Source organism: Somniosus microcephalus, unplaced genomic scaffold, assembly GCF_052327205.1.
Source record: "Somniosus microcephalus isolate GS21.2 unplaced genomic scaffold, FLI_Smic_1.0 unresolved_chr3, whole genome shotgun sequence".
Lineage (NCBI taxonomy): Eukaryota > Metazoa > Chordata > Chondrichthyes > Squaliformes > Somniosidae > Somniosus > Somniosus microcephalus.
In genome coordinates, this window is record NW_028225181.1 from 68390876 (window position 1) to 68416227 (window position 25352).

At 47.7% G+C, this 25352-nt stretch overlaps 1 protein-coding gene across 3 annotated transcripts; it reads right to left on the minus strand.

The window, feature by feature from the left end:
• LOC147091876 (uncharacterized) lies at positions 1 to 25177 on the minus strand. Of its 3 annotated transcripts, XM_085976904.1 has the most exons (3): positions 24770 to 25177; positions 13523 to 13704; positions 1 to 2066 (listed from the first exon to the last, which is right to left on the minus strand). In XM_085976904.1, exon 3 carries the CDS (start codon positions 1616 to 1618, stop codon positions 914 to 916), a length of 705 nt encoding a protein of 234 aa, XP_085833030.1. In that variant the 5' UTR covers positions 1619 to 2066; positions 13523 to 13704; positions 24770 to 25177; the 3' UTR covers positions 1 to 913. The 3 variants fall into 3 exon arrangements, with proteins under 3 accessions (XP_085833030.1, XP_085833031.1, XP_085833032.1); XM_085976905.1 differs by lacking the exon at positions 13523 to 13704; XM_085976906.1 differs by lacking the exons at positions 13523 to 13704; positions 24770 to 25177 and adding an exon at positions 5336 to 5411.
• Positions 25178 to 25352: the final 175 nt, after the last annotated feature.

Below are 25352 nucleotides of genomic sequence, written 5' to 3' on the forward strand. Positions count from 1 at the left end.
TTCAGGGGTGATCTAATGAGGTGTTTAAGATGACTAAAGGAGTTGATAGGGTCGAGAGAGAAACTATTTCCTCTGGTGGAGCTGTGGGGAGTCCAGAACAAGGGGGCACAACCTTAAAATTAGAGCTAAGCCCTTCAGGGGTGATGTCAAGAAGCACTTCTTCACACACAGGGTAGTGGAAATCTCAATCACACTCCCACAAAAAGCTGTTGAGACTGGGGGTCAACTGAAAATATCAAATGGAGAATGATAGAATTTGTTGGGTATGGGTGGTGAGGATTACAGAACCAAGGCGGGTAGATGGAGTGAGATACGGATTAGCCGTGATCTGATTGAATGGCGGAATAGGCTCGAGGGGCTGAATGGCCTCGTCCTGTTCCGAGGTTCCTTCCCCACCCTGTGCAGATTGTGAATCTCCATCTCCTGTTGTAGAGGTGAGTAAAGGGGATTTAGTCCATCTGTGACCAGACCATAACCACAAGCCCGTCTGGGTATCACACCTATACGGTCCGTGAGGTTATTATTAGATTCACACCCAGACGTTGTGCCTTTACTTGTCGACCTATTCTATGTGATAACATGAACAGTCCACCGGCGCACTCGAGGCCTTCCACAACCGGTGGGTACCGGAGGGACTGGCGTGCATCATCACCACCGAAAATAGAATTTTAATTTCATTTGTTAAGTTCCCTTTAAACCTTTTTTTGTTATGTTACACGTTTTATTGGTTGTGCGGGCACATGGTTGACTTTTAATAGGCAATTGCCTGTGATAAGGGAAAAAAATTACATGAACAGTCAAATCAAGGGAATCATCAGCACAACAGTTTGAAAGATTAAGCAATAGTACAGGAATTTATAAAACATTCATCCATTCCATGTTCATGTCACCCAGCTGTCTGCAGGGCCCTGCACTACAGAACAGTGTGAACTTGCTGGTGTTGCTTCAGATGCCCGGAGCATTTAAAGTTCTTCCCACAGTCAGAACATTTAAAGGGTCTCTCATCAGTGTGAACAAGCTGGTGTCTCAGCAAGGTAGTTGACTCAGTGAATCCCTTTCCACACATGGAGCAAGTAAACAGACCCTCCCCAGTGTGAACTCGCTGGTGTCTGGTCAGAACCCCAGGTCTTTTAAAGCTCTTCCCACAGTCAGAACATTGAAACGCTCGCTCATCAGTGTGAGCAAGCTGGTGGCTGGTCAGCTCCCCGGAGCTTTTAAAGCTCTTCCCACAGTCGGAACATTTAAATGCTCTCTCATCAGTGTGAGCTCGTTGGTGTCTGGTCAGATTCCCTGAGTTTTTAAAGCTCTTCCCACAATCGGAACATTTAAACGGCCTCTCATCAGTGTGAGCAAGCTGGTGTTGCTTCAGGTCCCCGGGGTATTTAAAGCTCTTCCCACAGTCGGAACATTTAAACGGCCTCGCCCCAGTGTGAACTCGCTGCTGTATCTGCAGGGTGGATGACTGAGTGAAATGTTTCCCACACTCACAGCAGGAGAAAGGCCTCTCTCCAGTGTGAACTTGCTCACATTGCAGCAGGTTGGATGACACAGTGAAACCCTTCCCACACACAGAGCAGATGAACAGTCTCTCTCCAGTGTGAGACCGCTGGTGTGTCATCAGATTCGTGGAGCTTTTAAACCTCTTCCCACAGTCAGAACATTGAAACGGTCTCTCATCAGTGTGGACAAGCTGGTGTCTCAGCAGGTGGGATGTGCGAGTGTATTCCTTCCCAAACACGGAGCAGGTGAACAGACCGTCCCCAGGGTGACTGTGCGGATGAACTTCTGATGTAGACGGGGAACTGAATCCATTCCCGCCGTCCCCACCTTTACCCGGTTTCTCCCTGGTATGACGGTGCACGTGTCTCGACAGGTCAGGTGATCGGCTGAATCACAGTCCACGCACGGAACACGTGTGTGGTTTGTCCGCACTGTGATCGCTGCTTTCTCCTTCCATGTGCAAAGGCTGATGATATACAGGTCCTGATGAATCGAGCGACTCTGTCAGACCCTGACGTGATGTTTGGTCTGGGCTTCCCGTCTGTAAATGCTCCACTTCTAAAACCCTGTAAAAGGAGTGTAGAAAGGGGTAAGAGGGAGAATGTTGCCTCATGTCCCCCTTTCCCAGCCCAGGGGCAGTGAAGCTGATTTTCAGGCCCCAGCTGCTGCACAAGTTGGTTAGCCTACCATCAGTAGTAGGGAAAATGCTAAAGAGTCTATTATAAAGGATGTGATAACAGGACACTTAGAAAATATCAACGGGATCAGACAAAGTCAGCACGGATTTATGAAAGGGAAATCGTGTTTGACAAACCTACTGGAGCCTTTTGAGGATGTAACTGGTAGAATAGATAATGGAGAACCGGTGGATGTGGTGTATTTGGATTTTCAGAAGGCCTTTGATAAAGTCCCACATAAAAAGAGGTTAGTGTGCAAAATTAAGGCAATGGGATTGGGGGTAATATACTGGCATGGATTGAAAATTGGTTAACAATGGGTGGAGAACTGTTCGTACAATCGATTTCAAAATTCTCATCCTGGCGCAAATCCCTCCATGGCCTCACCCACCTCCCCATCTCTGCAATCTCCTCCAGCCACCACCCCCCAAAAAAGATCTCTGCACTCCTCCAATTCTGGCCTCTTGAGCATCCCTGATTTTTAATCGCTCCACCATTGGCGGCCGTGCCTTTAGCTGCCTGGGCCCTAAGCTCTAGAATTCCCTCCCTAAACCTCTCCGCCTCTCTTTCCTCCTTTAAGATGCTCCTTAAAACCCACCTCTGTGACCAAGCTTTTGGCCATCTCCCCTAATATCTCCTTATGTGGCTCGGTGTCAAATTTTTTGTCTTCTAAAACTCCTGTTAAGCACCTTGTGACGTTTTACTATTTTAAAGGCGCAATATAAATACTTCTTGTTGTTGGTGTAGACTTCTGTACTGTGAACCTGTCCATTTTGAGAGACTTCAGGCTTTCTTGAACAGTCTCTCTGTTTTCTGAAGATTAAGTTTAATTCCATTTCCCCCCCCCCACAGTTTCCACATGTACGCCGACGACACCCAGCTCTACATCACTACCACTTCTCTCAACCCCTCCACTGTCTCTAAATGGTCAGACTGCTTGTCCGACATCCAGTTCTGGATTAGCAGAAATGTTCTCCAGTTAAATATCGAGAAGACCAAAGCCATTGAGGTATGATATGATAGGGATTAGGGAAACATGGCTCCAGGGTGACCAGGGCTGGGAACTCAACATCCAGGGGTATTCAATATTCAGGAAAGACAGGCAAAAAGGAAAAGGAGGTGGGGTAGCATTGCTGGTTAAAGAGATTAACACAATAGTAAGGAAGGATATTAGCGCTGATGATGTGGAATCTGTATGGGTAGAGCTGAGAAATACCAAGGGACAGAAAACGTTAGTGGGAGTTGTATACAGACCCCCAAACAGTAATGTTAAGGTTGGGGATGGCATTAAACGGGAAATTAGAGACACGTGCAATAAGGGCACAGCAGTTATCATGGGTGACTTTAATCTACATATAGATTGGGCTAACCAAATTAGTAACAATACTATGGAGGAGGAATTCCTGGAGTGTATACAGGATGGTTTCCTGGACCAATATGTCAAGGAGCCAACTAGAGATCAGGCCATCTTAGACTGGGTATTATGTAATGAGAAAGGAATAATTAACAATCTTGTTGTGCGAGGCCCCTTGGGGCGTAGCGATCATATGATGATCGAATTCTTCATTAAGATGGAGAGTGAAGTATTTGACTCAGAGACTAGGGTTCAGAATTTAAATAAAGGAAACTACGATAGTATGAGGCGCGAGTTGGGTAGGATTAATTGGGGAATGTTACTCAAAGGGTTGACGGTGGATAGGCAATGGCAAACATTCAAAGATCGCATGGATGAACTACAGAATTTGTTCATCTGTGTTTGGCATAAAAATAAAACAAAAAAGGTGAATCAACTGTGGCTAACAAGGGAAATTAGGAATAGCATACGATCCAAGGAGAGGACATAAATTGGCCAGAAAAAGCAGCAAACCTGCGGATTGGGAGCAGTTTAGGATTCAGCAAAGGAGGACAAAGGGATTAATTAAGAGGGGGGAAATAGATTATGAGAGGAAGCTTGCAGGGAACATAAAAACTGACTTTAAAAGCTTCTATATATATATATGTGAAGAGAAAAAGATTGGTGAAGTCAAGCATAGGTCCCTTGCAGTCAGAATCAGGGGAATTTATAATGGGGAACAAAGAAATAGTAGATGCATTGCTGGTCATCTTCCAAAATTCTATAGACTCTGGAACAGTTCCCATGGATTGAAGGGTAGCTAATGTTACCCCACTTTTCAAAAAAGGCGGTAGAGAGAAAACGGGGAATTATAGCCCGGTAAGCCTGACATCAGTACTGGGAAAAATGCTAGAGTCCATTAGAAAAGATGTAATAGCAGAGCACTTGGAAAACAGTGACAGGATCGGTGTTAGGGAATATATATATATATATATATATATATATATATATTCATTTTAATAACATAGATTTTAATATGATTAAACTATGAACAATGAAAGTGCTGATTAAGCTTAATACTGAAAGTGCTGATTTAAGCTTAATACTGAAAGTGCTGATCTAAGCTTAATACTGAAAGTGCCGATTTAGCCTAACTGGAGAACAAAGGAATGAGTGATGTATCAGAGATCCAATCAGTGCGATGTAGCTGAACCAACCATAGCTCTGTATGCATGCTGCTGAGCCAATGGTAATAAAGGGGGCGGGTACATCTACTGCTGTATAAAGCCAGCCATTTTGAACATGCTTGTTAGTTGCTGAAGGAAGTCAAACAGTGTAAATCAAGTGATGCAATAAATCGACTATTTAAAACTTACCACCGGACTCGCAAACTTTTATTTTAGTGTGTTGACCTCAGATCAGTGTGGTCCACTGAAATTACCTTGATCTAACAATTTGGCGCTGCGAGCAGGGTCGCTGAAGGAAGAGACAGAATCTGAGACACCAGACCTATATCGGAGGTAAGGACTCCTCGTTATAAAAGTCCTCGGTTGGTTGTCTAGTCATCTCCCCTCCACGTGACTCTGCAAACCTCCTGGGTAGCGAACCCTCTGGGTGGTAAGATGGCTCGAGCTCCCCTATAGAGCTCTAACTTACTGACTCGGCTGAAAAGCCTACGACTTGAGACCCCCAAGTAAAGAAATTGATATTATGGCACCACTCGATAAACCTACAACTATTAAAGGGGGGCGTGCCCCACCTGAGATTTCAGAAGACGAAATTCTGTGGGAGTTGAAAGACTATATAGAATTACAGTTTGACTTACCTAAAACCTGGTTCGAAATCGAACAAAAGTACGGTACCTCCTCTGAACAGTGGTCTTTGGATGACAAAGAGGGTCTGGGGAAAAACGACCCGTATGAAAGATAAAAGACGGATCAGATGGTCCTTGGCAGTTATGGGCCAGATCCGACAGCAAAATGAGATTAAGACACAATCCCAACATAATCACGATTTGACCAATGCAAAAGAGCAAAATGATGCGATTTATGAACAATTGAAAAAGAAAATAAATGAGCTTGAAAAGTCAGAAGTGGAAGGTAAAAAACTTAAAGGTGAAGTTCAGGACTGTAAAAAACAATTCCACCCGTGGGACGGAGTCCAAATTCTGATTGTAATGATACCCAGGAGAGAGGGAAATATGTTACACAGCAAAGACTGGCCTGGGAAATGATGAGCAAGAATTAGATGCCGGATGGGATGCGATCCAACAGTGGTTACAAGTGATTAGCCCTGCAAAAACGGATTGGGGAAAGATCATAGCCTGTCGACAGAAAGGGACGGAGGAAGTGTTAGAGTACGACGGGAGATTTAAAACTAACTGGTTGGAACACTCGGGGCTGAACACAGGAGAGATAAAGAAGGAAAAAGATCTCATTTGCAGGCTAACCAATCTGAGAACTCAGCAAAGGAAGGAAAAAAACAGGGATTTGGAAAGCCAGGAAATGCTGAGACGCCGATGGAAAAAGAGGATAAAAAGAGAAACTTAAAGTTTTACTGACATGGAAGTTATTAACATCTGTGCTGAGACAAATAAAACACAAGATTTGCTGAGTGAAAGGAACCTTAAAAAATGACTATGAATGTTTAAGAAGTTACAGTATTTCTTTTGTCTGATTAGATGTTCTTTAAAAGAAAGATTCTGTTATGTGTGTTTTAGCTCCACCCACTTCTGTGTTAAAAGCGTTTAAATCTTTTGTCTTGTCTTGGATTTTGGAAGTTTTAAGAATGTGCGAATAAGATTGTGCCCCAAGAATCGAAAAAAAACCTTTGAACTAATTTAAGTTAAGCTGGTGTGTAAAAACTGAGAAGAGCAACAAAAAGTTTGCTTAACAAAAGATTGCGATAGATTTTTGTACTTGCAGTGCAAACTGTACAAGGTTACATTAAGTTTCAGTCTAAGATTTAACCTTGGAGTCGCGGTTGCTATGGTGAAATCTTCTAAAGCAGTTTGATTTGATTTGTTTAAATGTGAAAAACTAATTTTTCTCCAGTTATATTCAATGTTTTTACAGTATTTTGGAAAGACATCTGAAAAAAGGACAATAAGAAATATGATGTAATTTACTGTTTTCTGCAAGAATGTGCCATTTTGTTCTGTTTTATCTGTTCTGTTCGTGTTTAGTTAAAGTGTGAAAACACAACTGTCTTTTTCGATCAGGAAAGTTTTTTTTTTTTTAAATTTACGTGAAGTGACGCAATTGCGCCTGATAATGTTTTGCTCCACCTTCTTAAAAACCTGCAAAGGAGTTAACCCTTTCCACTGGCAGCTGTTTAAGTTCACCAAGCAACAATTTTAGTATGAAATTTAAAGATATGGGACATTATTAAATTTAAGTTTCTTAATTTTAAAGTTAATATTTCCCCACAGTGATAGAAAGAAAATCATGATTTGATAAATGGAAGTTATCTTGTAAACTAATTGCATGATAATGTGCAACATGAACTTGTACTGGTAGCGCTAGATTTAACCGAAACGGCTTTACCTACGTGGTGTTAATGGGCTCCTAGGGTTGGTATTGGTAATACCGTAATGGCACCCCAAGCCCAAGGCACTACTGAATGGGCTCCTAGGGTTGGTATTGGTAATACCGGTAATGGCACCCCAAGCCCAAGGACGAGAGGTGTACCGAATACAGAATATTGGGGTAGTGAAGGACGGAATGCACATATCCCACATGTAATTAAAGGAAAGTGATTGAGAGTGTAAGATTGAAGCAGGAGAATTACACTACTGGATGGGCTCCTAGGGTTGGTATTGGTAATACCGTAATGGCACCCTAAGCCCAAGGCACTACTGAATGGGCTCCTAGGGTTGGTATTGGTAATACCATAATGGCACCCCAAGCCCAAGGCACTACTGAATGGGCTCCTAGGGTTGGTATTGGTAATACCGTAATGGCACCCTAAGCACCCCAAGCCCAAGGCACTACTGAATGGGCTCCTAGGGTTGGTATTGGTAATACCGTAATGGCACCCTAAGCCCAAGGACGAGAGGTGCACCGAATACAGAATATTGGGGTAGTGAAGGATGGAATGCACATATCCCACATGTAATTAAAGGAAAGTGATTGAGAGTGTAAGATTGAAACAGGAGAATTACACTACTGAATGAGAACTTGCAAAATGCTCTCAGGCAGTTTAAAAGAGCAGAAACAAAACTGAAAAAAAATCAGTCTGAACTCGATGATCTGAAACAAGAAGAAAATAATTTGAACGACCGCTTACTAAATCTCCAGGTAGATTGCCAGACCAAGGAAGAACTGGTTTCAGACTTGGAGAATAAATTAATGAAGTCAAAGCAGAATGAAAATTCTCTTGCCTCCCTTCTAGCTGAGAAGGAAGATGCTTTACTTGAAAAAGTTGACAGGTTAAAGCAGTTTTCGGAAAACATTGAGAAAAGTCAGGCAACAATAGAGACCGTGGAAAAAGAAAAGTTGAATCTTGAGAATAACTTTAAGCAACAGATTATGCTTTTAGAGAGCCTAATAGCTGAGAAAACCGCATTAGTGAAAGCACAACTACAGGAAAGAGCACTTCAGGAGAAAGAAATGGAAGAGATTAATGTAGAGCTAGTTACTGCTAAAAATCAGCTTGAAATCAAGCAGGCTGAAGTGGCCAGATTACAGGCAGAGGGCCAAGAGCTCAGGTCAAAGCTTAAATAGCAGCAAGTAAGACCCTGAAGAAGTATTCAGCCATTAGACGACTACAATCTTTCGATAAGATACCTGAAAGCCCGAGAAAGGCTTGTATCGGACGGTATGGGCGACATGATAGTGAGATACCGGTATGAGTGTGTAACTGTGATTTGTTACGTATGAAGTAATTACCATCCAGGAATGTGTGGTGAGTTTACACTGAAGAACGGGTCTCAGACATGCTCAGTTACTTGACAACAGCAAGGCATGAAATGGTTAATGTGGCTCAGGAGAGCGAGACAACTTTTAAAGCATGGACACATACTCCATCGAGAAACTATCTAATTGATGAAACAATCAGAATAGATTTAAACACACTGGTACCTGTTAGAGGGATTGAAATTGAAGTTGAAGTGGAGAGTTACATGGAATCTGGATTGGGACAATTGAGGGCTAAGGAGAAATCATGTTTAATAAGAATTATCCACAAGATGGATACGAGTAAAAGAGATCTGGAGAATCTTTTAAATCCATGATTTGTTGATTAGATGTTAAACTGTAATGTCGCTTGAAATGATTGTAATACTGAATTTAACTGTGACTGTAATAATTGTGTTTTGTAGGTAACAGAGTGTGGGAAAAACCAGTACGAACCCAGTATGAGGTGGTTTTGGTGGTGCCTCCTGTGTCACTACTACTGCAATTACCATGCTTTACGGGTCTAACAGGACCTGTCCCATCAACCAACACATTTTTAAGTATGAGCTACACAATTATGTGGCACAATTCGAATACGACATTCCCCTGTTGTTTGTGGGTTTCAGTGAGCTCATGATGCGACTGAACTCCTCCCTAAAGCATTTTTATGTTTTGGAGCAAGACAACTCGAGGATATTGAAATTGACAGCATAGGGGACAACTCACACTGGTGGGATATTGGGCTTAATACATCAGCACACCCTTAGGTTCGTATTATTTCACATGCTCTGGTAGCTATCCAACTTGTAATGATAGTGTATTTGATATATGTAACGTGTGGAGTAAGACTTTGATACATAAGCCAATTGGGTACTCATGCCCATGACTGACAAGCACTAACAAATTAATTGAGCACACCAAAAGAGAAGATCCGAAGTAATGTAGAGGAGACCCCAGGCGGGGTAACATCAGGAAAGATAGAAGAAACAGAGGATTCCCCAGGCGGGGCAGAATTGGAACACCGGAACAGTGAATTGAATTTGAGTAAGGGGTCAGAGGTTGCTCCTCCCCCTCAAAGGAATGGACTGTAAGGAAGGGAGAAATCTTTAAGACTCCCTACTAACTAACGCCCAAGTTGAGAGTGCAATAAGAGCTAGCTAGATTAGTCAAGAGCCGATTGTGAGAAATCAATAAGGATATTTCCTTCTCAAAGAAGGGAATTGCAAGAAATAGCTGTTAGATTCAAAGATGGGTTTTAATTCTTAGACCAGGGACTGACAACAGGCAAGCGGAAAAAGATAGCATATATGCCAGCAAGGTCGAATATCAAGCATCAAAAGACAAACATAGAAATGATAAGGGAATGGTAAAATGCAAGGAAACAGGGAGGATAGCACCTGCTAGATAACAAGGAGCCACGAAGCCATAAAATGCCGTTGAAGAATCTTGACAAAACACTCCTCAGAAAGATAAGAGGGAGGCCTTGTACAATAGGATGGGGATCAAATTGTGTGTTTCTGTTGATTAAATGTGCTTGCCACCAGGCGGCTGCTGCCCCGCGGCCAAGACGCCTTGCAGGTCGCCGCAGACCGTTTTTACATCTTAAAGAGGCATGTTATATTTAGTTGCTAGATTGTTTTGTACCTTTTTACCTGAATGTATTTTTCAAAGCCATAAGCTGAGGGGAGTTCCTCCCACTTTTTAAGATGCACTAATTAATTTAAGATCATGAAATCAATTAACTTATTAAAGCCAGGCTTTTACTGTGGCCACGTAAAATCCTGGTTGATGTAAATTTGTGCAAAAGCCACTGATCCGGACAGTGGCAAAACACAGCAATGATTGATTATATTTGTAATCTGACTTTATTTTTATGATTCAATGTTTGAAAGAATCAAAGTGGGGGGGGGGGGGGGGGAGGGAAAGAGAGTGTTAGGTATATTTTAAAATAACAGATTTGAATATGATTAAAATCTAATGATTTAAAGAAATCAGATTATGCTTAAGCTGACCACATGCCAAAGGATGGTGTGATGTATCAGATCCAATCACAGCTGGTAACTCACATCGGCTGACTTAAAAACAGAACAATGAAAATGCTGATTTAGCTTAAACTGTGAAAGTGCTGATCTTAGCTTAAAACTGAAAGTGATGATTCTGCTTAGAGAACAAAGGAATGATTGATGTATCAGAGATCCAATCAGTGTGATGTAGTTGAACCAACAATAGCTCTGCATGCATGCTGCTGAGCCAATGGTAATAAAGGGGTGGGTACATCTGCTGCTGTATAAAAAACAGCCATTTTGAATATGATGTTAGTCGGATGAAGGAAGTCAAACAGTGTAAATCAAGTGATGCAATAAATCGACTATTTAAAACTTACCACCGGGCTCGCAAACTTTTATTTTAGTGTGTTGACCTCAGATCAGTGTGGTCCACTGAAATTAATTACCCGATCGAACACCCAGTGATCCAGGAAACTAAAGCCCTCCCTCCTGCACCAACTCTTTAGCCACGCATTCATCTCCTCCTATTCCTATAATCACTAGCACGTGGCACCAGGAGTAATCCAGAGATTACAACCTTTGAGGTCCTACTCTTTAATCTGCTACCTAGCTCCCTAAATTCTTGCTGCAGGATCATCCCTCTTCCTACCTATGTCGTTGGTCCCAATGTGAACCACGGCCTCTGCCTGTTCACCCTCCCCCTTCAGAATGCCCTGCAGCCGTTCAGTGACATCCTTGACCCTGGCACCAGGGAGGCAACAAACCATCCTGGAGTCACGTCTATGGCCACAGAAACGCCTATCTGTTCCCCTTACGATAGAATCCCCTACCACTATTGCTCTCCCACTCTTTTTCCTCCCTTCCTGAGCAGCAGAAGCACCCCTGGTGCCAGGAAGTTGGCTGCTGCTGCCTTCCCCTGGTGAGTCATCCCCCTCAACAGTATCCAAATTGGTATAGCTGTTTGAAAGGGGGATGGCCACAGGGGTCCCCTGCACTACCTGCCTGCTTCTATTGCTCCGCCTGGTGGTCACCCATTTCCCTTCTGCCTGTGCAGCCCGACCCTGCGGCGTGGCCAACTCAAACGTGTAATCCACGACCCTCTCAGCATCGTGAATGCTCCACAACCCATCCATCCGCAGCTCCAGTGCCTCAATACGGCCCGTTAGTAGCTGCAGCTGGATGCATTTCTGGCACACGTGGTCATCAGGGACACTGGCAGCGTCCCTGAATTCCCACATAGAGCAAGAGGAGCATAACACGGGGCTGGGCTCTCCTGGCATGACTTACCCCTTTAATTAATTTAAATTAATTCAATACCACCAGTTAAAGATATACTCTAGGGTGCTTATTTACCAACTGTCCCCACTCCACCGCAGAGACGCAAGAAAATATAAACCGCAGAATTTAACCCTGTCTCACTGCTCCCGAAACCAGCCTCTGTAAAGAAAGCCCACGAAAGTGAGTTTAAATACTCACTGGGTCTCCGGTCTCACTGCTCCCGACACCAGCCTCTGTAAAGAAGGCCAAGGGGCAGGGCCAGAGCGGGGGGGGGGCGCCAGCGCGGGAGGGGGGGGGCCAGCGCGGGAGGGAGGGGGCCAGCGCGGGAGGGGGGGGCCAGCGCGGGAGGGGGGGGCCAGCGCGGGGGGGGGGCCAGCGCGGGGGGGGGGGGGGCCAGCGCGGGGGGGGGGGGGGGGCCAGCGCGGGGGGGGGGGGGGGCCAGCGCGGGAGGGGGGGGGCCAGCGCGGGAGGGGGGGGGCCAGCGCGGGAGGGGGGGGGCCAGCGCGGGAGGGGGGGGGGCCAGCGCGGGAGGGGGGGGGGGCCAGCGCGGGAGGGGGGGGGGGCCCAGCGCGGGAGGGGGGGGGGCCAGCGCGGGAGGGGGGGGGGGCCAGCGCGGGGGGGGGGGGCCAGCGCGGGAGGGGGGGGGGGGCCAGCGCGGGAGGGGGGGGGGGCCAGCGCGGGAGGGGGGGGGGGGCCAGCGCGGGGAGGGGGGGGGCCAGCGCGGGAGGGGGGGGGGCCAGCGCGGGAGGGGGGGGGGCCAGCGCGGGAGGGGGGGGGGGGCCAGCGCGGGAGGGGGGGGGGCCAGCGCGGGGGGGGGGGGGGGGGGGCCAGCGCGGGAGGGGGGGGGCCAGCGCGGGAGGGGGGGGGGCCAGCGCGGGAGGGGGGGGGGGCCAGCGCGGGAGGGGGGGGGGCCAGCGCGGGAGGGGGGGGCCAGCGCGGGAGGGGGGGGGGCCAGCGCGGGAGGGGGGGGGGCCAGCGCGGGAGGGGGGGGGGCCAGCGCGGGAGGGGGGGGGCCAGCGCGGGAGGGGGGGGGCCAGCGCGGGAGGGGGGGGGCCAGCGCGGGAGGGGGGGGGCCAGCGCGGGAGGGGGGGGGCCAGCGCGGGAGGGGGGGGGCCAGCGCGGGAGGGGGGGGGCCAGCGCGGGAGGGGGGGGCCAGCGCGGGAGGGGGGGGGGCCAGCGCGGGAGGGGGGGGGCCAGCGCGGGAGGGGGGGGGGCCAGCGCGGGAGGGGGGGGGGCCAGCGCGGGAGGGGGGGGGCCAGCGCGGGAGGGGGGGGGGCCAGCGCGGGAGGGGGGGGGGGCCAGCGCGGGAGGGGGGGGGGCCAGCGCGGGAGGGGGGGGGGGCCAGCGCGGGAGGGGGGGGGCCAGCGCGGGAGGGGGGGGGCCAGCGCGGGAGGGGGGGGGGCCAGCGCGGGAGGGGGGGGGCCAGCGCGGGATGGGGGGGGGGGGGGGGGGGGGGGGGAGGGGGCCAGCGCGGATGGGGGGGGGGGGGCCAGCGGCGGATATGGGGGGGGGGGGGCCAGCGCGGATATGGGGGGGGGGGGGGCCAGCGCGGATATGGGGGGGGGGGGGGCCAGCGCGGATATGGGGGGGGGGGGCCAGCGCGGATATGGGGGGGGGGGGGCCAGCGCGGATATGGGGGGGGGGGGGCCAGCGCGGATGGGGGGGGGGGGGGGGCCAGCGCGGATATGGGGGGGGGGGGCCCAGCGCGGATGGGGGGGGGGGGGGCCAGCGCGGATGGGGGGGGGGGGGGTGGCTAGCGCGGGAGGGGGGTGAGTGCGGGAGGGTCCATCTCCAGGACCAGTGTGTATCTGAGTCAATGGGACTGTCTCTTACCTTTTCCCCCAGTCGATCTCTGGAAGCTCTTTGAATCGGAAGAGTTCTCTGCAGTTGGTGCTCTCACAATCCTGTGCTGGTTTACCTGCTGTCGTTCCTCAGTCTGCAATCCCTGTTTACTCTCAGCTGTGGACCTTTCTCAATCACTCAGTCTTTCACCGGGAGATCTAATTATGGCAGGACTGAAAATAACAACATGAATAGTGTGAAGTAATGTAATGTAGACTTTTCTGCCGCTTAATAAAAATAAAAGTTTGGGTCCGAGTGCTTCTGTCTGATGTTGTCCCTTTTCTCAGATCCCCGCCCGCCTGGGCTTCCAGCATATCACCAAAGTTCTGGATGGAAATGTACAATTTCCCTGTGCTTTAGGCAAACCGAAGCTGGGGCCATCTTTCCCCGGGTAACACACGGTTTGATCTCACTGGGCCCATTCTCCCCAGGTTACACACTGTCTGATCTCACTGGTATTTCTATTCTATAACTCCGTCCTCTCGCCAAACCCAGTTTCAAGGCAGAGTATTTAGTTTGGAGATGTTCCTCACAGTAAAATTCCGGCCTCCTGAGACTCCCCCATTTTCACTGCTCTGGGCAGAAATCCGCCATTGTGTGTCCAAACTGCTGATGAACCCCCCGTGCCCTCCACCCCCGGACCAGGCCCTGTATTGTCAGCCGGTTCAGCGCATTCCCCGGGACCTGATGAACCCACCGCAGCCTCCACCCCCGGACCAGCCCCTGTATTGAGAGTCAGGTCAGCTCATTCCCCGGGACCTGATGCTAACAGGAATCTCCCCTCCATTACAAACCGGTTCTGTTGCACTTTACCCTCCCTCCTTGTGATGTAAAACATTAGAACTGAGACTTCCGCATTCTCACTCCTGTAGACTGAAACGCGCCATTTTCTGTGTGGAGTTACTAACTAGAGCGGTGACCCTGTAACCCTCCCTCACTCGCTGTGATCTAAACTCGGGGCTGAGCAGCCGCTGTCGGGCCAGGTGTTGAATGGAGCAGAGTTCCCTCAGTCACAGAGCAGGCCCTGTAACCCGGGCAACCAGCCGGTGTCTGACCCACACTCACCGATCAACCCGCGCCGCCCAGCACTGCGCCTGCACGGGACGGCAACACAGCAGGAGAGTATCACTATCGCTCCCCTTAAACACCTCAATTAGATGACCCCTTGATCTTCTATGTTCCAGGGAATAGAAGGCTAGTCTTTGCAATAATTGAACCATTTTAGCTCAGGTGATGAATCCCCTCTGCATCCCCTCCAAGGCCAACATCTCTCTCCTGAGGGGCGGTGCCCAGAACTGAACAACATGTGGAACAATATTCACTACTCAAAAATATAATGAGACAGAGTTTATCAAATTTAAAAAAGAAAGTTACTAAACCATAGCAAGAGGAAGTCTTACCAATGATATGTATCCACATACCCTACTGCTCAGAACCAACAGGTTCCTACTCCTGGACTGCCGAGTACATAGACAGGAGTTTACACTGAATGTTTCACAGACTTTCAGATATAAATTGGAGCCAAGGCCTCTGGCACTGAGATCTGACAGATTGTTACCCTGACAACAGAGGAAATCACTCACCGACAATAACCGAAAACAGAAATAACAAAACCAACATCACATGTTCGGAGTTTAGTGAAGAACATTAACCCTGAACATTCAGCCAGTGTTTCTAACCATGAAGCTGCGATTCCAATAACAGATTTTTACACCACTAGACCAGACACTGCGGGTTTACTGAATCCACCGTCAGTTCAATCTGTACAGAACATTAAGCAGTGCCACATCTACAGAAATACATCAATACAATAGTCGCATTGTTGGAGATTCACCCTGTGACCGCTGAAAAGCAGATTGTCTTAAACCAGCTGAATCTGTTAGTTCTCGAATTGTATGTCTCCAGACACCTGGATCATGGGACCAACAAGAATCTTTTCTCTGACAACACAAAATAATTTTACTAATAATCATGAAAATATAAGATTTACGTATCATTTTATCAGTTTATACTTAAATGATAATCATTTAATTCAACTGCCATCGCAAAATTCAGAAATAGATTTACTGATAGAAAATAACTCAGTAAATCCAGCGTCCAGTTCAGAATTGTAATTCACAACTGAGTGCCGTTTGTCACGGAGTGCAGCTTGGAACAGAAACATAGAAGATAGGAGCAGGAGCAGGCCATTCGGCCCCTCGAGCCTGCTCCGCCATTCAATGAGATCATGGCTGATCATCCAAATTCAGTACCCTGTCCCTGCCTTCTCTCCATATCTCTTGATCCCTTTAGCCTTAAGAAATATATCCAACTCCTTCTTGAATATATTTAATGAATTGGCCTCCACCGCCCTCTGTGGCAGAGAATTCCACAGGTTCACCACTCTCTGGGTGAAGAAATTCCTCCTCATTTCTGTCCTAAATGGCTTACCCCTTATCCTTAGACTGTGACCCCTGGTTCTGGACTCCCCGACCATCGGGAACATCCTTCCTGCATCTAGTCTGTCCAGTCCTGTTAGAATTTTATAAGTTTCAATGAGATCCCCTCTCATTCTTCTAAACTCCAGCAAGTACAAGCCCAATCGACCCAATCTCTCCTCATACGTCATTCCTGCCATCCCAGGTATCAGCCTGGTGAATCTTCGCTGCACTCCCTCCACGGCAAGAACATCCTTCCTCAGATAAGGCGACCAAAACTGCACACAATACTCAAGATGTGGTCTCACCAAGGCCCTGTACAACTGCAGCAAGACATCCTTGTTCCTGTACTCAAACCTTCTCGCTACGAAGGCCAACATACCATTTGCCTTCTTAACTGACTGCTGCACCTGCATGCTTACCTTCAGCGACTGGTGCACAAGGACACCCAGGTCTCATTGCACTTCCCCTTCTCCCAATCTATTGCCATTTAGATAATAATCTGCGTTCCTGTTTCTGCCACCAAAGTGGACAACCTCACATTTATCCACGTTATATTGCATCTGCCATTTTCTGTCCAATCACCCAACATGTCCAAATCATCCTGGAGTTTCTCGACATCCTCCTCACAGCACACACGCCCACCCAGCTTTGTGTCATTTGCAAATTTGGAGATATTACATCTAGTTCCCTCGTCTAGATCATTAATATATATTGTGAATAGCTGGGGTCCTAGGACCGATCCCTGCGGTACCCCACTAGTCACTGTCTGCGATTCAGAAAAAGTCCTGTTTATTCCAACTCTTTGCTTTCTGTCTGCCAACCAGTTCTCTGTCCAAGTCAGTACCTTGCCCCCAATCCCATGTGCCTTAACTTTACACCGACTGTAAACCTGTGCATTTGATGAGAAAGGGAGTTAGGCGAGGAGTGGAGGGAAGTGCTCCTTTATCTATCTTTCTCAGCCTCCAGGACAGCAGAAGTTAAAAAGCTGCACGAGGGGACAGAGAACCAGTGGGAGTTCAGCTCTGTGAAACCCCCCAACCGCATTCGGAGAAAAATAAAAGGTGACATCACAGGGAAACGGGTAAGTGATTGGTCGGTGAGTATTTTGCTCACTTCTCTTATCTTTTAATAGTAGCCATGGTGTGGAGATGCAGGTGTTGGACTGGGGTGGACAAATGTACGAAGTCACACACCAGGTTATACTCCAACAGTTTTATTTGAAATCACAAGCTTTCGGAGCGCTGCTCCTTCGTCAGGTGACTTCACTGGACTATAACCTGGTGTTGTGTGACTTCTTACACTTATCTTTTAAAGCCCAGGAAGTTTTAGTAACTGTACGGTTTCATTAGTATTAGTAAAGATTACTAGCAGTAATAAATCTTATTGGGTGTAGTAGGGTTATAAAATAAATTAATTAAGACTCAATAAAGATAGCAGGGCAGGTGATGTGTTGCGACTGCAGTATGTGGGAGCTCCTGGACGCCAGTCTGATCCAGGACGAACACGTCTGTGATAAGTGTCTGCGGCTCGAGGAGCTTCGGCTCAGAGTTGAGGAGCTGGAGGCCGAGTTGTGGACACTGCGATACATCAGGGAGGGGGAAAGTTACCTGGACACATTATTCCAGGAGGCAGTCACACCCCTTAGGATAGGGTCTTTGGATTTGGTCAGTGGTCAGGGACAGGAGGATGTGACTGCGAGTGAAACATAGAAGATAGGAGCAGGAGTAGGCCATTCGGCCCCTCGAGCCTGTTCCACCATTTATTGAGATCAAGGCTGATCATCCAAATTCAGTACCCTGTCCCTGCCTTCTCCCCATATCCCTTGATCCCTTTAGCCTTAAGAAATATAGCTAACTCCTTCTTGAATATATTTAATGAATTGGCCTCCACTGTCTTCTGTGGTAGAGAATTCCACAGGTTCACCACTCTGGTGAAGAAATTCCTCCTCATTTCTGTCCTAAATGGCTTACCCCTTATCCTTAGACTGTGACCCCTGGTTCTGGACTCCCCGACCATCGGGAACATCCTTCCTGCATCCAGTCTGTCCAGTCCTGTTAGAATTTTATAAGTTTCAATGAGATCCCCTCTCATTCTTCTAAACTCCAGTGAGTATAAGCCCAATCGACACAATCTCTCCTCATACGTCATTCCTGGCATCCCAGGTATCAGTCTGGTGAATCTTCGCTGCACTCCCTCCATGGCAAGAACATCCTTCCTCAAATAAGGTGACCAAAACTGCACACAATACTCAAGGTGACGTCTCACCAAGGCCCTGTACAACTGCAGCAAACATCCTTGTTCCTGTACTCGAACCCTCTCGCTACGAAGGCCAACATACCATTTGCCTTCTTAACCGCCTGCTGCACCTGCATGCTTACCTTCAGTGACTGGTGCACAAGGACACCCAGGTCTCGTTGCACTTCGCCTTCTCCCAATCTATTGCTGTTCCGATAATAATCTGCCTTCCTGTTTTTGCCACCAAAGTGGATAACCTCGCATTTATCCACATTATACTGCATCTGCCATGCTTCTGCCTAATCACCCAACCTGTCCAAATCATACTGGGCTTTCTCGGCATCCTCCGCACAGCACACACGCCCACCCAGCTTTGTGTCGTCTGCAAACTTGGAGATATTACATCTCGTCCCCTCGTCTAGATCATTTATATATATTGTGAATAGCTGGGGTCCGAGGACCGATCCCTGGGGTACCCCACGAGTCACTGCCTGCCACTCGGAAAAAGACCCGTTTATTCCAACTCTTTGCTTCCTGTCTGCCAACCAGTTCTCTATCCAAGTCAGTACCTTGCCCCCAATCCCATGTGCCTTAACTTTACACGCTAATCTCTTATGCGAGACCTTATCGAAAGCCTTCTGAAAGTCCAAATACACCACATCCACTGGTTCTCCCTCATCTATTTTACCAGTTACATCCTCAAAAAATTCCAGTAGATTAGTCAAGCACGATTTACCTTTTGTAAATCCATGTTGACTTTGTCTGATCCTATCACTGTTTTCCAACTGCCATTACATCTTTTATAATGGACTCTAGCATTTTCCCCACTACCGATGTCAGGCTTACCGGTCTGTAATTCCCCATTTTCTCTCTACCACCATTTTTGAATAGTGGGGTAATATTAGCTATCCTCCAATCCATGGGAACTGTTCAAGTCTATTGAATTTTGGAAGATAGACTATTTCTATGGCCACTTCCTTAAGTACCCTAGGATGTAGATTATCAGGCCCTGGGGATTTATTGGACTTCAATCCCATCAATTTCCCTCACACAATTTCCCTACAAATACTGATTTCTTTCAGTTCCTCCCTCTCATTAGACCCTATGTTCCCCGACATCTCTGGGAGGTTATTTGTGTCCTCCTTTGTGAAGACAGAACCAAAGTACAGGAAACTTCGCGATATCCGGCACCGACGGGACCGAGCTGCTGCCGATCTATCCAAACTTCCGGATAGACCAGCGCTAATGTTGTAGGATACGGAGGTTTTCATCTCCGTATCTGACAACAAACACTGTTGCTGAGCAACAGCTTGTAAACACTCGGCCCGTATCTTGGAAGCGTCTCTGAAGCTGTTGCTAAGCTAGAGATGCTTTCCAGAGCCTGCCTGTTAAAAGAATGCTAGAAGAAAAAAAACCTCACCAAAACGGCTGCTGATTTCTGCAGTTAGATTGAGGTTTACGGACATACAACCGCCGGATAAACCAAAGTTTCCTGTATGTATTTAATTGGTCTGCCATTTCTTTGTTCCCCATTATAAATTCCCCTGATTCTGACTGCAAGGGACCTACGCTCGACTTCACCAAACTTTTTCTCTTCACATATCTATAGAAGCTTTTGCAGTCAGTTTTTATGTTCCCTGCAAGCTTACTCTCATACTCCATTTTCCACCTCTTAATTAATCCCTTTGTCCTCCTTTGCTGAATCTGAAACTGCTCCCAATCCTCACGTTTACTGCTTTTTCTGGCCAATTTATATGTCCTCTCCTTGGATCTTACGCTATCCCTAATTTCCCTTATTAGCCACGGTTGAGTCAACTTTTTTGTTTTATTTTTATGCCAAACAGGGATGAACAAATTCTGTAGTTCATCCATGCGGTTCATCTTTGAATGTTTGCAATTGCCTATTCACCATCAACCCTTTGAGTGACATTCCCCAATCTATCCTACCCAACTCGCGCCTCATACCATCGTAGTTTCCTTTATTTAAATTCAGGACCCTAGTCTCAGTCAACTACTTCACTCTCCATCTTAATGAAGAATTCTATCATATTATGATGATCGCTCCGACCCAAGGGGCCTCGCACAACAAAATTGCTAATTAATCCTTTCTTATTACATAATACCCAGTCTAAGATGGCCTGATCTCAACTTGGTTCCTCGACATACTGGTCCAGGAAACCATCCCGTATACACTCCAGGAATTCCTCCTCCACAGTATTGTTACTAATTTGGTTAGCCCAATCTATATGTAGATTAAAGTCACCCATGATAACTGCTGTGCCCTTATTCCACGCATCTCTAATTTACCGTTTAATGCCATCTCCAACCTCCGCATTACTGTTTGGGGTTCTGTATACCACTCCCACTAACGTTTTCTGCCACTTGGTATTTCTCAATTCTACCCATAAGGATTCCACATCATCAGAGCTAATATCCTTCCTTACAATTGTGTTAATCTGCTCTTTAACCAGCAATGCTACCCCACCTCCTTTTCCTTTTTGCCTTTCTTTCCCGAATATTGAATACCCCTGGATGTTGAGTTCCCAGCCTTGGTCACCCTGGAGCCATGTTTCCATAATCCCAATCATATCATTCTGTTTACCTCTATTTGCGCAGCTAATTCATCCACTTTATTACGAATGCTCCTTGCATTAAGACACAAAGCCGTCAGGCTTGTTTTTTTAACGCTCTTAGACCTTTTAGAATTATTATTTACTGTGGCCATATTTGATTTAAACCCTTGATTTCTCTGACTGCCACCTTTGTTTTTCTCCTTCCTGTCTTTTGCTTCTATCCTGGTTTCCCTTTCCTCTGTCTCCCTGCTCAGGTTCCCAACCCCCTGCCATTTTAGTTTAAACCCTCCCCCACAGCACTAGCAAACACTCCCCCAAGGACATCGGTCCCGGTCCTGCCCAGGTGCAAACTGTCAGTTTTGTACTGGTCCCACCTCCCCCAGAACCGGTTCCAATGTCCCAGGAATTTGAATCCCTCCCCCTTGCACCATTCCTCTAGCCACGTATTCATCTGAAATATCCTTCTATTTCTACTCTGATTAGCACGTGGCACTGGTAGCAATCCTGAGATTACTACCTTTGAGGTCCTATTTTTAAATTTACCTCCTAACTCCCTATATTCATCTTTTAGGACCTCATCCCGTTTTGTACCTATATCGTTGGTACCTATATGCACCACGACAACTGGCTGTTCACCCTCCCCTTCCAAAATGTTCTGCAGCCACTCTGGGGACATCCTTGACCCTTGCACCAGGAGGCAACATACCATCCTGGAGTCACGTTTGTGGCCGCAGAAACGCCTATCTGTTCCCCTTACAATAGAATCCCCTATTACTATAGCTCTCCCACTCTTTTTCCTCCCGTCCTGTGCAGCAGAACCACCCACGGTGCCAGGAAGTTGGCTGCTGCTGCCTTCCCGATAAGCCATCCTCCCCAACAATATCCAAAGCGGTATATCTGTTTGAGAGGGGGATAGTCACAGGGGACCCCTGCACTACCTGCCTGCGCCTACTACTCTGCCTGGTGGTCAACCATTCTCTTCCTGCCCGTACAGCCTTTACCTGCGGTGTGACCAACTCCCTAAATGTGCTATCCACGACATCCTCAGCATCGCGAATGCTCCAGTATGTATCCACTCGCAGCTCCAGCACCACAATGCGGTCTGTCAGTAGCTGCAGCTGGATACACTTCCCGCACACATGGTCGTCAGGGACACAGGAAGTGTCCCTGATTTCCCACATAGTGCAGGAAGACCATACGACGGCACAGAGCTCTCCTGCCATGCCTTACCCTTTAATTCATTCAAATTAAATTAAAAGTGAGGCAGCTATGGGGACCCAGGAGGTGGGGGAGCCTCAGCCTTTGCAATTGTCCAACAGGTTTGAGGTTCTTGCGGCCTGTATGCATGAAAGCGGTGGCTGCAGGGTGGATGAGGAAACTGACCGTGGCACAGGAAGCGATTCAAGCGGGGGGAGTTAATAGGAATATAGTGGTAATAAAGGATAGCATAGTCAGGGCGATAGATACAGTTCTCTGCGGCCAAGAGTCCAGATGGCGGTGTTGCCTGCCCGGTGCCAGGGTTCAGGATATCTGCTCTGGGCTAGAGGAACTTGCAGTGGGAGGGGGAGGAGCCAATGGCCATGGTCCATGTAGGTACCAACACAGTTAGAACTAGGAAAGCGGTTCTGCTGAGAGACTATGAGCAGCTAGGGGCTAAATTAAAAAGCAGAACCTCAAGGGTAATAATGTCTGCATTATTACCTGAGCCACGAGCAAATTGGCATAGGGTAAATCAAATTAGACAGATGAATGTGTGGCTCAAAGACTGGTGTGGGAGAAATGGGTTTCGATTCCTGGGGCACTGGCACCACACTGGGGAAAGTGAGATCTGTGTCATTGGGACGGTCTTCACTTGAACCGTGCTGGGACCAGTGTTCTGGCGAGTCATATAACTAGGGCGGTAGAGAGGGTTTTAAACTAAATAGTGGGGGCAAGGGATCAAATTTGGGAAGATGTGGTAAATCAAAGAGTAGAGACAAGGCAATAGAGAAAGGTATTAATATGGGAAATGATAAACAGACCGTGACAGGAAGGGGTAGAGAGGACAAATCTAAGAGTAAATCAACAGTTAAGGCTAGAGGTTACAAAAATAAAAGGACAAAACTAAAGGCTCTGCATCTGAATGCACGTAGCATTCAAAACAAAACAGGTGAACTGATGGCGCAAATAGGAATAAATAAGTATGATCTGATAGCCATTACAGAAACATGGCTGCAGGATGACATAGATTGGGACCTGAATATTGAAGAGTACGTGACATCTAGGAAGGACAGAAAGCTAGGAAAAGGTGGAGGGGTGGCTCTGTTAATTAATGATGGTATTAGCACAATAGAGAGGGATGACCCAAGTTCAGGAAACCAGGATGTAGAAGCGGTTTGGGTAGAGATGAGAAATGATAAAGGCAAGAAGTCACTTGTGGGAGTGGTGTACAGGCCCCCGAACAGTAACCACACAGGATGGAGTATAAAGGAAGAAATAATGGGAGCTTGTCAGAAAGGTATGGCAATAATCATGGGGGATTTAATCTACATAGAGACCAGAAAAATCAGATGGGCAAAGGTAGCCTAAATGAGGAGTTCATAGAATGTTTTCAGGATAGTTTCTTACAACAGCACGTTCTGGAGCCAACCAGAGAGCAGGCTATACTAGACCTGGTATTGTGCAATGAGATAGGATTAAAGACCTCATAGTGAAGGAGCCCCTAGGTAGCAGCGATCATAATATGATTGAACTTTACCTTCAGTTTGAGGGAAAGAAGAGTGGGTCCAAGACTAGTATTTTAAAATTAAATAAGGGCAATTACGAGGGCATGAAAGCAGAGCTAGTTAAAGTGAACTGGCAAATTAGGTTAAGGGATCGGTCAATAGAGATGCAGTGGCAGACATTTAAGGGGATATTTCAGAATATATACATTCCAACAACAAAGAGAAATTCCAAGGGGAGGACCCACAATCCATGGTTAACTAAAAAATTAATGATAGTATCAAACTTAAAGAAAAAGCATATAATTGCGCAAAGATGGCTGGCAGGTCAGAAGATAGGACAGAATATAACAAACAGCAAAGAGTGACTAAAAGATTAATGAGAAAAATTAGAGTACGAGAGAAAGCTAGCTAGAAATATAAAAACAGATAGTAAGAGTTTCTATCGATATTTATTGAAGAAAAGATTTAACAAAGTGAGTGTTGGTCCGATAGAGAGTCAGGGAATTAATAATGGAAAATAAGGAGATGGCAGTTGAATTGTACAGGTATTTTGTATCGGTCTTCACCATAGAGGATACAAGTAACATCCCAGATATAGCTGTAAATCAGGAAATGGAAGGGAGGGAGGAACCAGTGTGTCTCTGAGTCAATGGGCCTCTCGCTGACCTTTCTCCCCAGTCCATCTCCAGGATCAGTGTGTATCTGGGTCAATGGGACTCTGACCTTTCTCCCCAGTCCATCTCCAGGACCAGTGTGTATCTGAGTCAATGGGCCTCTCGCTGACCTTTCTCCCCAGTCTATCTCCAGGACCAGTGTGTATCTGAGTCAATGGGACTCTCTCTGACCTTTCTCCCCAGTCTATCTCCAGGACCAGTGTGTATCTGAGTCAATGGGACTCTCTCTGACCTTTCTCCCCAGTCTATCTCCAGGACCAGTGTGTATCTGAGTCAATGGGACTCTCTCTGACCTTTCTCCCCAGTCTATCTCCAGGACCAGTGTGTATCTGAGTCAATGGGACTCTGACCTTTCTCCCCAGTCCATCTCCAGCACCAGTGTGTATCTGAGTCAATGGGACTCTCTGACCTTTCTCCCCAGTCCATCTCCAGGACCAGTGTGTATCTGAGTCAATGGGACTCTCTCTGACCTTTCTCCCCAGTCTATCTCCAGGACCACTGTGTATCTGAGTCAATGGGACTCTCTCTGATCTTTCTCTCTCGCCCGCCCCTTCGACCCCAGGTTCCCAGAGATTGCCTGAGAGAGGCCGGCGCTGCTGTAAATGTCGGAGGTTCTCTGATCCACACTCACCGCACCATCCGCCGTTCCTCAGTCCCGCCGCCATTTTATCTCCTTCCTCAAACCGGAGCCTCATCCGGGGACTTCGAGCAGCACCGAGCATGCGCACTGCGGCCACGCAGCCCGCGCTTAAAGTCCCTCACGGAGTCCGTCTTTGCTATTGGCTGCGACTCGTAGATTGACAGCTGCGCTCACCAATCGCAGCCCGCAACGCCTGGGGCCCCCGCCCACTGTGTTAAAAGGCCGCCGCCAGCTCCGGGGTCACGTGGCTCCTGATCGGCCGTTCAACCGCCTCAGCGCGCGGGTGACGTCATAGCCCCGCCCACCGCGAGCCCTTGTTGCCCAAGGTGCCGGCCGACTGCTGTCCCTTCTCCCCGGGCGGGCGGCGGCTGTCCTTCCCCCAGGGGGCGAACTGCTCTCTAACTCTGTTCTCCAACTGCTCCTCCCCGCTCCGGGCTGCGGCTTTTATAGCAGCCGCCGGCCCCGCCCAGCCCAGCCCAGCCGCGCCTTCTGATTGGCTGAAAACCCGGCATATCTCTGCCTCTGTTGTTATTTCGGATTTCCAACATCTGCAGTATTTTGCTATCGTACTAGT